Source organism: Dendronephthya gigantea, unplaced genomic scaffold, assembly GCF_004324835.1.
Source record: "Dendronephthya gigantea isolate DGI-Jeju-01 unplaced genomic scaffold, DenGig_1.0 000001F, whole genome shotgun sequence".
Lineage (NCBI taxonomy): Eukaryota > Metazoa > Cnidaria > Anthozoa > Malacalcyonacea > Nephtheidae > Dendronephthya > Dendronephthya gigantea.
In genome coordinates this window covers 3,829,373-3,846,836 of record NW_021163011.1, presented here as the reverse complement: position 1 = coordinate 3,846,836, position 17,464 = coordinate 3,829,373, and the positions used below count along the sequence as shown (strand labels likewise).

The window sequence follows — 17,464 nt, the reverse complement described above, 5'->3', positions numbered from 1 at the left end:
TGGCGCACAAGCGTCAATATTATTAGTTGCATGCGATGACTAGACATCTTGTCTCGTCTGTGAGAAAAAGATTCTTAAACTTTATGTAATGTCTCAGGATTTTGGCTAATTAGTTATATGAAATATAACCTTATTTCAGAAAAGCTCTGTCTCTGGCTGCCCTAATGGTAAACACTATCACTGCACAAATCATCTTATTTAGTATCACTGCACAAATTAGTTATCATTCTACCTCGACTGGATGATGTCGGATAATGCATATGACTCAGCTAGGTGTATTGTGATGGTTACCATTGATGGTGGGAAAAAACTTCTCATTGACCAAATATTAATGGCTCAGTTGAAAGAAGAGGGACTGATGGTGTTCATACGACGTACGAGTCAAGTAAGCAAATGGAGGCGGGGGGTAGGGAGTGATAATTGAATAATTGAAGCTAGTTGCCTTGTTTGACTGCTGCTAGCTTGCACCTAAATCAGGATCTGAAAACTTAATGTAAATAATTTAACGAATAACTATGGTGCTTATTAAAAATTGATTGATTGATTAAAGTGGAATAATCGTTTTAATGACTCTCTTAAGTTGAATTTCTTCCGAATAAATATCACTCAATTTCGTGAGACGTTCAAGAGCTGCCTATTCGTATGTGTCTTCTTATGCCCTTACAACGGCGGTTCTTTCAACACCAGCCCGTCCGAAATTTAATTTGCATTGCCACTGCTAGTCTGCTATTATACATGGGTTGCCCATTGACTCATTACGACTGGCTTAGAGACAGTGCAAGTGTTCAGGTAACTGCCCATTTGATTTTATTTAAACGTTTGTATGGCCATTTAAACGTTAGTATGCTACTATGCTCAACGTGATGATTTGATCTTAGCTGATCTTGTTGTTCTTACTAATAATCGGTGTACTACGTCACTGTACGTCAGTTCTGATATACCTCACACAACTATGTTAGTACATGCTAGCAGTGCTTTGTTGTACTTTAAACTAAATTCTTTAAATCCATCTCGTACTTCGTAAGTACGCTTACCCCGCCTCAAATTGACTTAACCTGCATGAACCAAGTTGCATGAACCTGTCCCTCATCTGTCCCAGCTCATTTTGAGCGCATCCGCATTGCACGCGTTTCATAGCCAGAGACTGGGACAAAGAAAACGTCCTCGGCGTTGTCATCGGTGCATGCATAAACGAAGAATGTTATTATGGGGATCTTAGCCTATATTTTTCATATTTTCTGCATTATTTTCACTTTCCTTGTGATTTTAACGGACGGGGCATGTCAATGCAACCAAATGCTTCATCCAGGTAAATATCTTTGAGTAAATATTCGAGTATTTTGTATTATTTGATCATTCAAAGACAGTGTAGTGCGAACCCAGACATGCTTTTATCTGTTAAACTGTAGCCTTAAGGTTTCTTTCTTCAATAATATGATTATATAGACAGCTCGTAAAGGTATTTTTACAAAATAAAAAATTGAATGCACATTTTAGGCGTTTTTTCTGGAGAAAGAATGACGTTTGCCACTGAGGTAAGTTTGGCGCAGTAGCAGTAGACATGTCATGTTGTGTTTTGGAGCAGGTAGTGTGTACAGAAACGCTATAAGTTCTGTCGAAACAAACACACTTTAAAGTAGTGTAACTGGCTTTATAAATTGCCAAATTGAGTAAAATATAACTTGAGAAATGTTGACCCGACGTTTGTATACCTAGTTTGTGTGATACATATGATTAATATTCTCGATCCGTTGGCGTTGGTGAACACCTTGCCGGTTGTGCGTGGTTTTATGTATTTTAATATTTCCGCTACGGCCCCTACCATGGGTATTTTCATTATTACAACTCTCTTGAGGATTTTGAGAATTGAATATGTGAATCTTGGGCGAAGGGACAATCGCAATCGTAAGATAGCGTTGATTGTATATTGATTTTACGTTGTTATTCCTTGTAGGCAAACCATGAACGTGAAACGAGGTAACGTTTGTTTTGTATTTCATGCTTCTTCTTACTTTTGGTTTAAAAAACTTTGAACGTGTCAAAAAGTCCAGAGAAAATTGTAAGAGAGTATAGAAAGTCTTTGAGCTCTACATGATAGGAATATGTTTAATTCGAACATTTGTCAAAAGATCGACAAAGCTGTGTGTTAATGTAATCCGATGAATTCTTTCATGACTTTCGCTTCGTTCTAATCACGCTATCTCGATCAAAGAAAATATGAACATGTTAAGCTTTTTATACGTTTCACTACTCTGTCTTCAGTACTAGTAATCTTATTTGCCTCAATGCTTTCTGACAGTTATTAATACTAGCGGTGCGAATGGCATATAATTTGCCGTGAGTGTATTGTCTAGTATATATGGATAATGTTTGCTGAGTAGGTTAATTTGTTTTACTACAGGTCTGATAATGGTGGTAAACGGTCATTTAACATGGGAGCCATCAGTTTTGAGCCGCCTTATCTTGATTTTGGCGAGCAGTAAGTAACAGTAGTTTTATCTTCTTGAGTTTATTGCGATGTACCAATTTCTCATTGAAACCGTCGCGCAGTAACACCTGCTTGTTTACTTCTGGTTACGAAAGCCTGCATCAAAAATAATGCGTGAATTTGTCAGTTAAAAACTAGCGAAACATGTCTTCTTCAGGTACTTTATAAAAATGGTTAAAAAGTCAGACCAAATTTTCCGTATCTTTAAAATACTCATGTCGCTATAGGGCTTGTTTTGAACAGAATATGTATTTAAATTTTCCTGGCCTGCAGGGAGATGTTAGCAACGCAATCAATCAGTTTAATTTTAATTTTTTTTTGTCATATTATAGAGGCTTTCTAGGGCCTGTTTATATAAGTCTGCTCATTTATTTGGCCTATGTGTTTGCATTTGTCGACTTGTTGTAATTTTACTATAAAAATTTATAACCTACATAAAAGAAGGAGAGAAATGTTGTCTGGCAAGTTGGGCTGTGCTAGCAAAGATCATAGCTTCCCAGACCCCTTACTGTCTTCAAATAGAAACCGTTACGAGATGCTGTTGCTTGTCACTATGGAACAATCAATATGAATTAATGAATGTCAGCAATGAAACCTTAAGCAAAAAATACATTCATTTTGTTACATAATACTATATTTATTTGCATGAATTGAGATATTTCCAATAATTATTGAATATTGCATCAGCCTATCCGTATTCCGATTAACAAGTAGACTTATCTTGGTTATTAAAAAAAATAAAATTCCGTAAATATGACCCATTAGTTCCCATATGTATGATTAGTGTGTGAACTCATACTATAGGCTTAGTCATTTGTTAGTTACCAAAACCAATCTCCCACCCAGCCAACCCTTGCCGCTCCCCCTTCTTACCTTAGGGTGTTGTCTTGCAAATCTACAATTACTATTCTATATGAGCTAATCTTATTGTCTTGCTCATACATGGAGGCCAAGCCAGGTGATAGTTGTGTACATGATGGATGGCCTCATCCCAACATTCCTGGTATTTCCACATACCTATATGGTGCAGGTTTATATATAGTCTGACATATATGATGTAGGTATATAATGCTTATATACTGTAACATTACGAATACTGCAACTGTCAGAATCCATTTAATTTAACTGTCAGAATCCATGTTTTTGATTTATACAGGTTTCTCTAGAATTAAGACAGCTTCATGTTGCCTTGTCTTTTCGTTGCACTTCTTTATTAAAAGATTTCTACAGAACATATATAAATGCTATGCTTTAATTTTGACGTATGGCATGCTGGCAAATGTGTCTAATATTTGAAGATATTTATTATAAACATAGAATAATTATGTAACTATGTCTACGTTTGTATCACCTGTTAAAACCACTGCCATATTACCGCAGGCGATTGGCTGTTCACGACCAATGAGACGCTGCATCGTGGCAGTTTGTTAATTCGCGTAAAGTAAATATATAAGTAAAATTTACGAAGAAAAATAAAGATCGAGGTCTTTTGTAACCCGCCAGGTTATCTACAATCGAAATCACGAACCTTAAAGTGAGATCTTAAACAATGACTCCAGTCGCTCTATAACTATATATCCGCCTTACAAATTCATATTATACAATACCGCAATATCGGTTCTGTTTTATATGAAATGTTTGTATGTATAAAGACGATTAATGAAAATATTCTAAAAAGTAGCTAATTGTCTTCAGAAACGAATATACGTTGAAATATTTTAAATATAAAAGGTTATTCTTTATCATATTTCTTTTGCTAAGTGATCTTCTTCATAACCGTACAATATTTCTGTCATGCAGTTACGCTATATTGTTTAGTTATATATACGTTCCCCTTTTCGCTTTTGTTTTAAACCAGGAAGCATGCCGTAAGCTTCTGAAATGTCGGACAATCGTTTGCAGGCTGCATGTATAAGACTAATTATTCACGCATAACACGTTTCCCATGTATGCGTCTAAGGTTAAATGAAAATCGTAGTTTTACTATAATGATTATATTATGCATATATCGGCGGCATCCTTTCCTTCAGGTTAAACCATGCCGCATCCGGTTTGACTCTATATGCCTTTTTTTTAATTCTCTGAATGTGTATTTAAAATAAATAAACTCAAATTCCTTTTTTTTGTCTTTTACCTTTGAATATATATAGTAGTTACCCTTAGATTTCCTACACTTCTTGACATGACTTTTGGTCATTTTGTAAAACAGATCCATTCTGGTGGGCGTGTGCGTGCTCTATATGGCTGCTTCCTACGCAGACACTATAGTCCGTAGGGTTGGGTGCTCTGCAAGAGTAACTTTTTACTTTTACGATGTTATAATCAGCATGAACATGACAGATGTCGCGTGCGAGCTAGTATATCGACTTCAAAGGATTCCGAAAACGTTCGCCTTTCTGCTATATAGACGCTTTATAGGATGTCTGGCTTAGATTGATGTTCCAATGCGACCCATTGGTCAATCGGGAACATGCTTTGTCCACAAACTACGTCACAACGTTGGCGTTGCTATCGCGTGTGGCTAGTGTATGTATGATAGAGAGCATGCATTGCCACTTCATGAGTAAAAAAGGTTACGCATAATTCAATCAATCAAAAACGTCTGTTACGTTCATTGAAAATTAGTTAGTTGAAAATTTGTACTTTGAATTCGGTACAATGCTAGTGTGTATGCAATATTGACATTTCCTCTCGATATATACTGAAGTAAAGCAAATAAACTGGATTGATCGCATACTGCGTGAAACATGCAGTAATACCCTTTCGGGATATACGAAAACCAGTTCATTGACGAAGACTGAATCAGGGTTTCCACAATGCAAGGAAATTTCCTTGGAATTTACAACCACAAGGGAGGAAGGGATCTGTGTTAATAGGATATATTATGCATTCTTTTCAAAAGTTCTTTGTTTCTCTTTTTTGTCATTGCTATCCCCCTATGAGGACAGCCATATGTAAATAATTTGTGGAAACCCTGATCTGAATATCGTAAAAATATTTAGATATATGCGTGGGGCTAAATGACGTCACCTGATTCATTGGATGCAACCATGCCCTAAATTCAAATCTCGTAAAGAAAGTATCGACAATGTAACTTACTAAATTGTTTCTCTCCAATTTTTCGACTCGACCATTATTTTCCGTTTCTATCGCTTTTACCGTCAGCAACACCTGAGAATCAAATATAGATATCTTAATAGTCCATACTGCATTTCTTAAATAGAGAGGAAATCCCCACCCTTGCCAGGCAGCTGCACTTTTGCTGGGGGTGCTATAAATTTTTCGTGGAATCACTGTCGTTTATACTTGGCAATTAAAATCAGTTCTTAACTATTTCCTGAATGATGACGGGTTTTGTGTATGAGATGGCAAATAGTCAGTGATGTGATTTCTCCTGATTACTTTTTTCAGGCCAGTTGGCATGCCTTATGTTCACGATGTTGTGGTGTTCAATCCAAGCAGCGAGAAAAATCTTCAATTGCAAGCATTTTCTGGAGATAACACACATTTTCATGTCTCGTTTTCAAGATCACAGGTAAAAATTTTGAGAACATTGACCCCAATTGTCGGATATAGTACTACAGTACCCCACAGAAATAACAATTTTTTTATATTTCTCTTTATTATATATAGGCCTTGTCACCTTTATCTAACACAACATTTGAAGTCATTTTTCTCGCCAGAACGTTTGGAAATGTTGAAAATACGTTATTTATTCATACATCAAGTGCAGCCTATCCTTACCAAGTACGTAAAACGGAGTACACTCTAACAAAACGTAAAACCTTTTCTACAGATTCTCGCACCAGTTTTGTTTAAACTATTCATGTACTACATTCACCAATTCTCTTTTGTCAAGGTTCGTGGTTATGGGATAGCAAATCCATACAGATTGCGTCCATATTTAGGAGCAAGAGTTGCCCTTGATCACATATTTACTTCCGTATTGTACATGTATAATCCACATGAATCACCAATGCAGGTATGGTATTGAGGACCTTTTAGGATAAACATGGATAGCCGCATGAAACATGTACCCTGTCACCGGCATTCCTTGTTGGAATTAGTCCACTTTGAAAGAATTCATGATTTTCGGAAATTGCATGACCATATCTTTCTTCTTAACGTCGTAATTGTGCTTTTTTATTGATAGAGTAAAAGGGAATAAGAAAATGTAAATAAGAAAATGTAACTCGTACCATGCGATTTCATGGTCAATTTTTCTCCAAAGGTTACTGAGATCTATTCAAGTGGCGGGGATTTACATTTGGAGCTTCCATCTGGGGAAGACGATGCTTCTCCCGAGCATTGGGTATGTACATCAGACATTAAATTTTCCCTTTCTCCTTAAACAATTAACAATAATTATCACTAATAAGACAAAGCATTTATTACGTAAGACTATACAGCTTTCTAAATCTAATCTTGCAGCAAATCGCTCCGTATGAAACAAAGGGGATCATTCGAATGAATTTTCTTGGAAAAGTCGCCAGTAACCATACAGCGTTCATACGTATTCGCACGAACAAATTCAATACGCCGAATAAATTCTTAATTTTACCTGTCGAAGTGGAAGTCACAACAGGTGTGGTATATTTTAGGTGGATATAGTAAAAAGTTTAGAAACGGAGGACTAGAGAGTATAGAGGACGGAACAATTAAACCTCCAGAATAGTTAAATGACGAAACTCCAGTAGCTAAGACTATAAAATGTTCGAACCTTTCAGTATAAAACACAATCCAATAATAGGCCACGACTGTTCCTATGAAGTGCATGATTTCATATCAAAATCAAATACTTTTTGTAACGTTTAATATTCCTACACGTGTTTTACTAGGTGTATTAACCTTTGATTTAAAGCATATGTTTACAAACCCATCACAATTATATAAACATGAAGTACTAAATTTGATCTATTTTTTGTCATATACAGCCCCTGGACTGTTTCCTTCTGTTGATATGCTAGATTTTGGAACATTAAGGAAAATGGGTACGTTTTTGCTTTATTTCGGCACTGAAATGGTTTAGTATTTCCATGTTTAACAAATATTCTTGATCACTTTAGATGAACCAAAGTCCATTGTCGTTTCCTTACTGAACACTCACAACAAACCCATCACTTTAACGGTATGATTATTTTAGTTATGCTGTATATCATTAATACTGGCTTCCAGACCAATTTTTCAGTCAGATTAGTTAACAAGACAATATATAAGATAACAAATAGTTGTTATATCTCCTGACCAATGACATCACGTCGCAGAAAACCCACGCCTAGTGTATTTTGCCCGGAAAGTGTACACAGTCGCAATATATATTTAAAGTATCTGAGAAATACTGTAATAGGAAACTTCAAACTTCGATATATGTAGTGTTAAAAGCCGAAATTCTTCGGACGCGTTTCGCCAACGCGACGCGATAACTTTGCTCTCAATGTACTTTCAAATTGTTAAGTGGTGCAAATTATATTCATTTTCATATATCGTTTCACAGGAAGTGATTGTTGAACCTCCTAATAGAGCAATAAAAGTGCATATAAGGGTAAGTTGCTTATATTGGAATATAATATATTTATCAAGAATGCTCATCATTACATATCCATCAAAATTCATTCATTGTCTGAGTTTTGTCTCTTTTAGACTACAGTTATTAAACCCCTCCAGAAGTACATAAGCTCTTTCAGTGTAACTTTTACAGGTACTTTTTAACACATTTTTATATATCTATGTCCCACAATTGCAATCCCTCAATACTACCAACATTTTATAGCCTCTAACCCGCTAAGAAATTTGCAGCACTTCACGTTATCAACATTCGAAGCGTGAACAGAACAAATTTAATTAAGATGCATATAGACTGTGCAAAATTTATTTTTCGGAGCTAAAACAGGATTTTTATAACTAATTTATAGCAGGCCACTTGAAAAACCTAAAACAAAACTATGGCAAGATTATTGTGTTGTCAACGAGCAAAGGCAATCCAAGAATGGAGCTGAATTTCCAAGCGAATGTTTTAAAAGGGTAATGTATATCTTTTGTGAAAGTTTTATTAATTAAAGGTTTTATAATTCTTAAACTTAACGAGATATTTTCCCCATACTAATAAGATCTTTAAGGACACCTTTTTTGTATTTAATATGTAGTAATAAGGTATTATAATAATACAATCTTCGTGACTTACTGTTTTTTTCCAGGGATTAGTTCCATCGCGAGATCCCTGCAACATTTGCATTTAATCGCTTCGACAGACTCGTTTCTCAATTCGAGGGAAATTTGCAAGGCAGGCAGCCTATGTAAACAACTGCATTTCAATTGCGGAAAACGGTTGCTATTGCAAAATTTCCTGGATACGAAAAAATTACGCACAGTATCATACGCTGTTAGCGTACACCCCGTATCTAGCAATTGTGTGTCCATAAATGTTTTAGATGTATCTGCGATGAAAAAATGTACTGCAACAATTATTTCATAATAATTCGAGCATCAATTGAAATTTCACTTCTTAAAAATAGAAGCAATATGTTGTGGAAAGATAGCAAACTTCGAAGTGTACATATATAGTAAGCTAAAATTTGATGTTGAGACGGCTTCATCGTGTGCAAATCTTCGAAATATTGGTTATTTTTTTCCATCCATAAGGTTGCATACTATTAGGTTATTGCTAGATTATATGCATGAAATCCACTGTCTTCATGCACTGTGCACAACGTTGCTAACAAAATGACATAACCTTATCTGCATGAGTTTCCAGCAGGCCATGTCTGTATTGATTATATATTATCTTATGAAAAGAGAAGTGCTGTGTGAGTAGTGTAGCATAGTTCGGTGTGCCCGTCTTATTGACCTAACCCATATAGTTGTGTTTCTAGGACTTTGGCATATTCTGTGAGCAAAACGAGATTTTTTATTGGTGCACCACCTTACGAACCCGTTGTGCGTGAAATGGTTATCACCAATACATTCACTTTCCCTTTGGTTATATATCGCATTGTTGTTGCTCCTGACGTCCAAGACTTTGTATCTGTAAGCACTTACTGTTGAATATCAACACGAAACGAAGGTTCACCGGTATCGTGAGTAAAGAATTGTATTTCCTTTATTCTAGATCGTCAACTTTTCGTCACCAATTGTCGTGGGAGAACAGAAAACATTGAGGCCCTTCTCTATTCGTTTTCTCGCAAGTAATTCCATAACAACACTAACCTCGAGTATCCGGGTTTATACCAATGCTTCAATTTTCACCATTCCAGTCCAATGTTTTGATGGAAAATTAGAGGTATGACGTCAGTTTACATCGCTTTGGGCTCTAGTAAAGAGTCAAGATAAAGACAAATCACATGCACCAGTAAACGCCGCTTTTTGTAAAAAAAAAATAAAAGTTATTTCCGTTATTACCGTTTTGGTCGGTCCAGATAGAAAAATATTTCCCCTCCGAGGCCTCGAGTCATTTTTGATACCTCGGGAAAATATTTTTCTATCCGGACCTCGCAGCCGGTAAATAACATAGCTGTATATATTCATGGAGTATGAAGTTTGCCAAGATGGCGGCAATTGCATCAAAATTCAGGAAGATACTAAGACGTTTTGCACTAGTGTAGGATGTGTATCACATTATTTGAAATTAAACCAAATACGTGCGAAATCATGGCATAACGTGCCACCGCGAATTTGCGCTGAATCTGAATTTTTGTTATGTTTTGGGTATTATTAGCGAGAATATGATGTTTCCAACAAAATATATCTAGCTATCGCCAGCGAAATATATAATTTATCCATCTTATTTTAGTATCGTTTTTCCGAATCCATGTTGAATCTTGGGACGCTCGCAGTCAAACAGAGGATTAGAAAAATGTTCCAAATAGTTAATACAAACCCAGTCGAGGTATGTAAACTGAATTTAGTATTATATATATCTGCCTACAGTTATTTCAAGTAACGACAGAAAGGTCCTTGAAAGTGGTGTACGTAAATCCTGCATTATTTTCACTCCTAGTCACAAACATCACTGTCGAAAAGAATCATGACTATCCAATATTTATTATAGTCATACCGCGTACAATACTATTTTAATTTGCCTTTCCAAGTTTACATTGAATCGCAGTAATATATTTGGTAATTCACGTTTTTGAAGTCCTCCATTTATGAGGAGACTTCACATACGCAGAATGAAATGAAATTTTGAATATTTAGATAAAACTAAAGATACATACATCGAATTCAACGTTGACGAGTCTTGATTATTTGGATTTTGGCCCAGATGATAAAAGTCAGTTCTTGGAGATTCCTGCTGAAGGGGTAGGAAGCAATTGTTACTAATATTATTAACTCTTGTATATTATTATTGTATATTCGCCTGTCTAAAGGTCTGACTGTGAAAGAACGAACTTGTGACATTATGGAGGCTTGTGACATTATGAAGAACAGCTGGTCTGAGTGTGAAAGAACGAAGTTGTGACATTAATGAAGGCTTTCAATCTTTTTGATAAGACGATCATACCATTATCTTTGGGTCTAAGATTTGACCGAGCTCTCTTTGTCGTTGAGAAGCCTAGGTTCTTACATGGACACCTACGCACTGCTGGCCTGTTTGTTTGTTTTTTAATTGCCATGATGCTGTTCCTAGATCCCGTTGAAGCCTAGTAATATTGTACAATTGTATCTGGATGTAAAAGTACCGAGTGAGGATGGCGATTATTCCGGGAATCTTACTTTTTATACATCTTACGAGGTAACCATATCTATTGTATTTCTCAATTTTTCCTTATTTATGCGTATACTCATATACGTAGTAGCTTGTGATGTGTCGAGTATATGCATACAACGACGAACTTTAATTTCTTCGCCTGAGCAGAATTAATATTTGGTAATATTTCACTTTTTAGACCAAGACTATGTTATTCTCATTCAAAGCAGCCAGCGGGCATATTGATGTGGATCCTGTCAAGATTGAATTCAATAATTCATTTCCAGTATGTTTCCTACACATGATAATATAGCTGGAAATTATGTAATGAATATTCGAATCGCTAAAAACGCCAACGTTGTAATACTTCAAATGCCCTCGACGTTGATAGCTGCTAGTTAGCTCTGGCTGTGGTTATTGATTAATGCGCTAATTTTCCAGGGTCAAATTCAAAAGGTTCCGTTGTTCCTCACGAGTACGTTCTTGAATCCTGTCAACGTATCTTCTACTTCACTAAAACCAGATAAACCGTTTACATTTGTTCCTTTCATGAAGTCAAACGCACAACTTGCTCCCAATAACCGACAAAAGGTATCTATTACTTCATCAACAATTTAAATTTAAGCTTTTTTAAATCATTAAATCACATAGCTTCATAATCATTTTCTTTTTTAGATTGGAGATATTGTGTTTAACCCTCGTCTTGTCTGTTCTTCTGACTGTTATTTGGGAATTGGGCATAAAGAAGGTAGAGGTAAGAATTATACAAGGAATTTTATGACTTCGTTCCAATTAGTGATGGGTTGATCGGCTCGTCTATTCACGCCACATTACTTTGCTAATAGTCAAACGATTTAGAAGAAAATTCCCGTGCAAAGTAACGATATTTACAATATTCTAAGTAAATATCTGCTATTGTTTGTGTAATTATCTTCCTCTATGTTTGACATATTTTTTGTTTCTTAAATGGTTTTCAGACAAGTCGTGGTTTTCTAGTCTGTCTTTACCAGACGACACTGCTCGTTTTGATACGAACATACTTGAAAATTTTCAAACAAAATGGAATTCTCTTGTACAAACGAAGAAAAACAGGTAAGTAGGAACATAAAAATAGCCAAAACAAATGTATTGTCTTTGTTCATTTGTTTTCGAGATAATGGAAGATTAATGCAACATTGCAACTACATAGATCTCACAATTCATTGACCTCTAGGAGAATTTGTCCTTTCCTCGCTACCATGACGATTTCTCGTCATATTCTTCCTTTGCAACATCGTTTTAGTATTTTGAATTGCGTAGTTGTTTACCGTGATTTATCTGTAGTTGTCTTAAAAATAAACATTTTTTATATTTTAAAAGTTTCATCCGAAGTCTACACATCGACACAGAAACAGTTAAGAGTATTGAAGTGACTTTGCAAGGTGGCTTAACATGGCCTTCACTGACACCAGATCGGCCAATCAGATTTCCATTGACTCATATTGGTAATACATCTCACAAGACATTGACGTTAGAGAATCCTGCTGATGTCCCAGTTGTTGTACAAGTTGTTCCATTGTCTCTGTACCCAAACGCGCAATCTGCTATTGATGTTTTATCCGACAGGTATGTTTTTGAAATCACTAAGAGGCAATATTTCCAGAATGTGATAAAGATCATATCCACCGTACTTCCTCCGTACCTTTGTGAATATTTTACCGGTGTACTTGGTGGTTAACCCCAAACTGAGGCGTAACAAGAACTTCTACACCCAAAGAATATAACGAGATATACACTCGGTGTACCTGAAAAACATCATTAGATCTCAGTGTACATAAAAAGCATAACAAGAGTTCAGTCCGCTAAAACGCATCTACAAGAACGTTTACAAGATATGGTAAAAACATCTATAAATGTTTAATTTTACACTATCATGTTTCTTTGTTTTCAATGTAAAGGTTTGATGTTGACTTACTGACAGCTAAACCTTCATATCACTCGTGTTTTTCACTGCCAACTGCCGAAGTGGACAAAGTAAGTTATACAACTGTTCCCTCAATTCGGCTATTACTAGATTTAGTCCTGCGGTCAACGCGCCCCTAAAACTGTGTAAGTGGTTGGATGATTATTTCAGTTGCATACTATACTGCATCGACTACCGAAACAAGCATGAGTGTAAAAATACTTGTTCATGTACAATACAGTTTATGTACAGTACTATAACAAGTAACAACATGTTCTTTTGTTTTTAGTATCTGCTCGACAAACCAGATTCTGATGTGACCTCATCAATTGAATCTACACTTGGTCTACGTACCTCACCTGATGTTATATCCATGATTGTTGCTCCCCGCTCTAAAGCAAACGTTCCTGTTCAGTTTAAACCAGAAAATGAAGATCAGAGAACATCTATCATCTTTATAAGGTGCCATAAAGATAAAATATCTACATATAACTCGTTGTTTTGTACATTATAGATATCCATGGTCTAACCACCTGCCAGCATCATCTGCTCTCGTGCACTTGAGTAAACGTATCTTTTTCTGTTTCTTTTTTTCAACAGAAACAATTTAACTGTATTAGATGTTGTCACAGTGCAAGGACAAGGAGCAAGAGGTGAACTAATGGTCAATGGAAAGAGGCCAAGTGGCGATAATGTTCTTCTGTTTGAGTTGAAACAAAAACATCTTGAGGATTGTACAAGTACGTACTTTATGGTGACTCTTTGAAAAATTGTGTTCTGGTTTTGATGAAATTCTGCAACGGTTCATGAAATAGAACATGCATGTTTCTATTTTTTAAGCTTAGTCATTTAGCTTTTCACGGGTGGCTTCATGGGAAATTTCATATAAATGTGATTGGAGAATTTGAATTTTATGCTACAATAGTTAATTCTAATTTATTCTCATAAGAAAACGATAAGATAAAATAGTTAAGTTTAATATTTTTTTACTCCTATTTACAGAATTAAGTCCAGGTACGGGAGGGAAACCACATCGCTCACTCACTGTAAAGAAAACTGTCCTTGCTACCAACCCTGGTCAACTCGCTACACACGTAACATCGTTCAATATTGATGGATACGAGTGTGAAGGATACGGTTTTAAAGTTCTTAATTGCAAAGCTCTCAATCTCAAACCTTCAGCTTCAGTCAAGATTGATATTGCGTAAGTGCATGCAGTACAGTATAGATATTTTTCGATGTTGGCAATATTTCAAAAACTGTGTTGGTAATTGTCGCGTATGCACCCCTCTAGGTTTCCATGCATTGAGTTGATAATTTGACTTAACATAATTCACACAGGTTCACTCCGGATTTTTCTGTTTCCCGTGTATCTCGGCGTCTTCAAATCAAGACCTCGCTTGGCAATGTCTTCGAATTCAGTTTAATTGCGACAATTCCATCCGAGCTCATCCCACTCTGTGCCGCAGCTGCAGGACGACCACGCTGGGAATATCACGCGTATATCTCAACCGCTGTTGTCATGATTTGTTTACTTATCGTAACTTTGGTCATGGCTCATTTCGAGGCAAGAAAACTCATTACTGCTAGCATCTCTTCATTACCTCAAGGTCCAGTCTTGCTTAATGGAACGCATATGAACGGTGATCTATTTGACCTACGGAAGATATCCGCCCCGGCACAATCTCCGTTTATATCAGAGAACATGTACCTTCCACGTCAAGACAGTAACGAATCATGCCGAGCTCCCAGGAAAGAAGCGGTCCCCGTCGAGAGGTCTAAAACCAGTGCGTATACTCAACCTTTCAGAAGAAGCTCTAGCGATAACTCTGAACGACTTGCATCAAATAACAACTCTATAACAACTGAGACACCGGACTACGACAGACACAAGGTAAAAGCCAACGACAAGGATCTTGGTAGAAAGCCAAAGAAAACCACAAGTCAACAAACAAAGAGGAAGGATTCGGACACAGAGTGTCCGAAAACGTCCGCCCTGGCTTTCCCTATTAACACGATTGATAGTACAGCAATGGAATTATCAAATTCTGAGTGTCCTGGCAACGAAACTGCGAAACCTCAACGTAATAGTTCATCAAGTGAAGCTAATAGTGTTTGCGGTGATGTCACTGTTGCTACGTTAACGGGCAAAAAGGATAAGGCGAAAATTGTACGTAAGAAAACTGCAAAGGTTTCTCCAGCAATTGCACCAGTTGAAGAGAAGAAAGCAAAAGTCGTTGACAAGACAAAGGTGAAGGATAACGAGAGCACAAAGGACAAAGAAAAGACGGACAATTTAGAAAAATCAAAACAGAGAAAAAACAAACAAGAAGCAAAGGAAGACAATATTAGTAAAGAGTCGAAGAAGCATGATGTTGCCTCGAAGTCGGTCAAACTTCTAAATAACAGAACAACCAACAAGACGTCAAGAAAAACCAGCTTGCCAGAATTAGAACAAACACATCCGAAACCAAAGCTAGACAAATCAAAGTCCTTGCCAGCTGGTTCTGTCAGCAAATCGCAGTCAAGTAAGTCTGGACCAAACACTGCGAATAAAAAGAACTCCAGCAAAACACAACAGAATGGAGATACGCCGCACACGATATCAGAAGCTATCAACTCAGCATTAGAGATCACGCTAAAGCATTCCCCTACAGCTGAAACGAGCCAAAATTTTTCACGAAGTCATTCTCGTTGTTCGTCAACCTCTCCTTCACCACCCCTCTCTGATTCATCTCAAAATCTCAGTCAAAGTAGTCGCAGTAGCAGTTATAGCAGTGTTGTGGGGAGTGAGGAGTCTGCCAACAGTGAACCTTCGGCGGTTAGAAAGAAGAAACATCATTCCAAGAAACCAAGTCCATTGGTAATACAGAAACCCACTGAGCACACAAGTAAGGACTCAAACTTTATACACATCCTTCAAAGCGTTCATTAATAAAACTAAATCTTTCTTTTAGGTCCGTTCACTGTGAAACGTCTAGCGAACAGGAACCTTGTCAACGATCTTTCTGGTTCTGCTTGGAAAGGTTTGTGGGATACAACAACGCCTGCTAACCTCAGAGGTTCGCCGTCTTTGGAATCTTTTCCAACATCGGCCACCTCCAGCTCGTTATTCACCAGCACGCCATTTGATAAAGATGGGAAGTTGGCGAGACATAAATCAGGGAAAGATGCTCCTGCAGACGACGAGCCATCTGGAGATAAGTACCCACTCTACACCTTCCATGATGTGAAGGCTCCGGGTTTATCTACGCCTTTTGTTGAAGTCGGCACATCAGTGCCGAAATTCTGGCCAGATGAACCAATCCCGCCGCTGGAGAATTTGATTCCGATGAAGCAGACTCGCGACACTATCTGGGTAAATTTCTTTGACGAAAGTTCCACAAATGCATCCAAACTTCCATCTCCCGGCATGCCGCAAAGTTCGAAGACTGTGGCAGAAATCTGGGATGCAGGTCATTTGGCTGATGAGAATGACGGCTGGTCAAATGCTTTTTCACCCACCTTAGAATCAGATCCAGCATTTCCTCCTTTCCCAGGAGCATATGATTCAGCGTGGTCGACTGGAACCTGCCCACATGATTATTACGGTATGCCTGGTGAAGAAACTTGGCCCCAGGCTGATCCCCCAACGACTGAAACTGATGTCGCGTATGGTAGTCATGACGACACAGTTTATTCCAGCGGAACATCTCATCAGCTCAACCCATACAGTGAACCATGGGATGGAAGTAGTCGTTCAAAACAAAATGTCTGGTCATCTTCTTCCGCTTATTAAAAACCTCCTTTGCTAAGTTACTTGTGTGATTTTTTCGTGGAAATGCTTTTCCTTTTAAGTTTTGTTTTCTGAGAGATGTAGTGTGTACGAACATTGTTTGTTTTGTTTTAAAGGGGATATTTCTGAATCATATGGTATTTAATAGTCAATTTTTGATTTTCGTAGTTCATTCGCGAATGGAAACCAGCGTTGAACTTCCTTAGTTGAAGTTTCGTCGCAGTTTTCTCGCAATTTAAGTATGCAATTGAACAAACTGAAATAGAGTAATGATTTTATTTATGAAATAATTATTTATCTGTCTAAATAATGACTAATACCGTAGCAAGTTTTTGTCGTGTATTGTACTGAATATAGTTAGAAGTTGACACCTCATTTCATCATTCCTCTCCTCCATTGTAGTTTTTAACCGTTTTTGTAATGTTTTTTGTAGTGTTTTTTAGTCTCGCAAACAAAATAAATTTTAAGTAAACACGCCTCAACTCTGAAGATTCATAATTATCGCGATTTTATGTATGTTTTCTTTTATTGATTAGTAACGGATGTTCAAATGGGAGCTCCCACACATCAGAGCAT

At 36.9% G+C, this 17,464-nt stretch overlaps 1 protein-coding gene across 1 annotated transcript; it reads left to right on the top strand.

Moving 5' to 3' along the window:
• Nucleotides 1-1,169: 1,169 nt before the first annotated feature.
• LOC114525821 (transmembrane protein 131-like) lies at nt 1,170-17,365 on the top strand. The gene is made up of 30 exons (XM_028547269.1): nt 1,170-1,309; nt 1,498-1,535; nt 1,955-1,977; nt 2,402-2,479; nt 5,900-6,023; nt 6,122-6,235; nt 6,348-6,470; nt 6,720-6,800; nt 6,920-7,073; nt 7,423-7,479; nt 7,555-7,616; nt 7,983-8,030; nt 8,129-8,186; nt 8,401-8,509; nt 9,358-9,511; nt 9,594-9,764; nt 10,275-10,370; nt 10,679-10,783; nt 11,112-11,216; nt 11,371-11,457; nt 11,613-11,762; nt 11,847-11,925; nt 12,149-12,263; nt 12,531-12,776; nt 13,109-13,184; nt 13,403-13,575; nt 13,714-13,853; nt 14,116-14,317; nt 14,455-16,004; nt 16,071-17,365. Exons 1-30 carry the CDS (start codon nt 1,207-1,209, stop codon nt 16,889-16,891), a joined length of 5,442 nt encoding a protein of 1,813 aa, XP_028403070.1. The 5' UTR covers nt 1,170-1,206; the 3' UTR covers nt 16,892-17,365.
• The last annotated feature ends 99 nt before the right edge of the window (nt 17,366-17,464 follow it).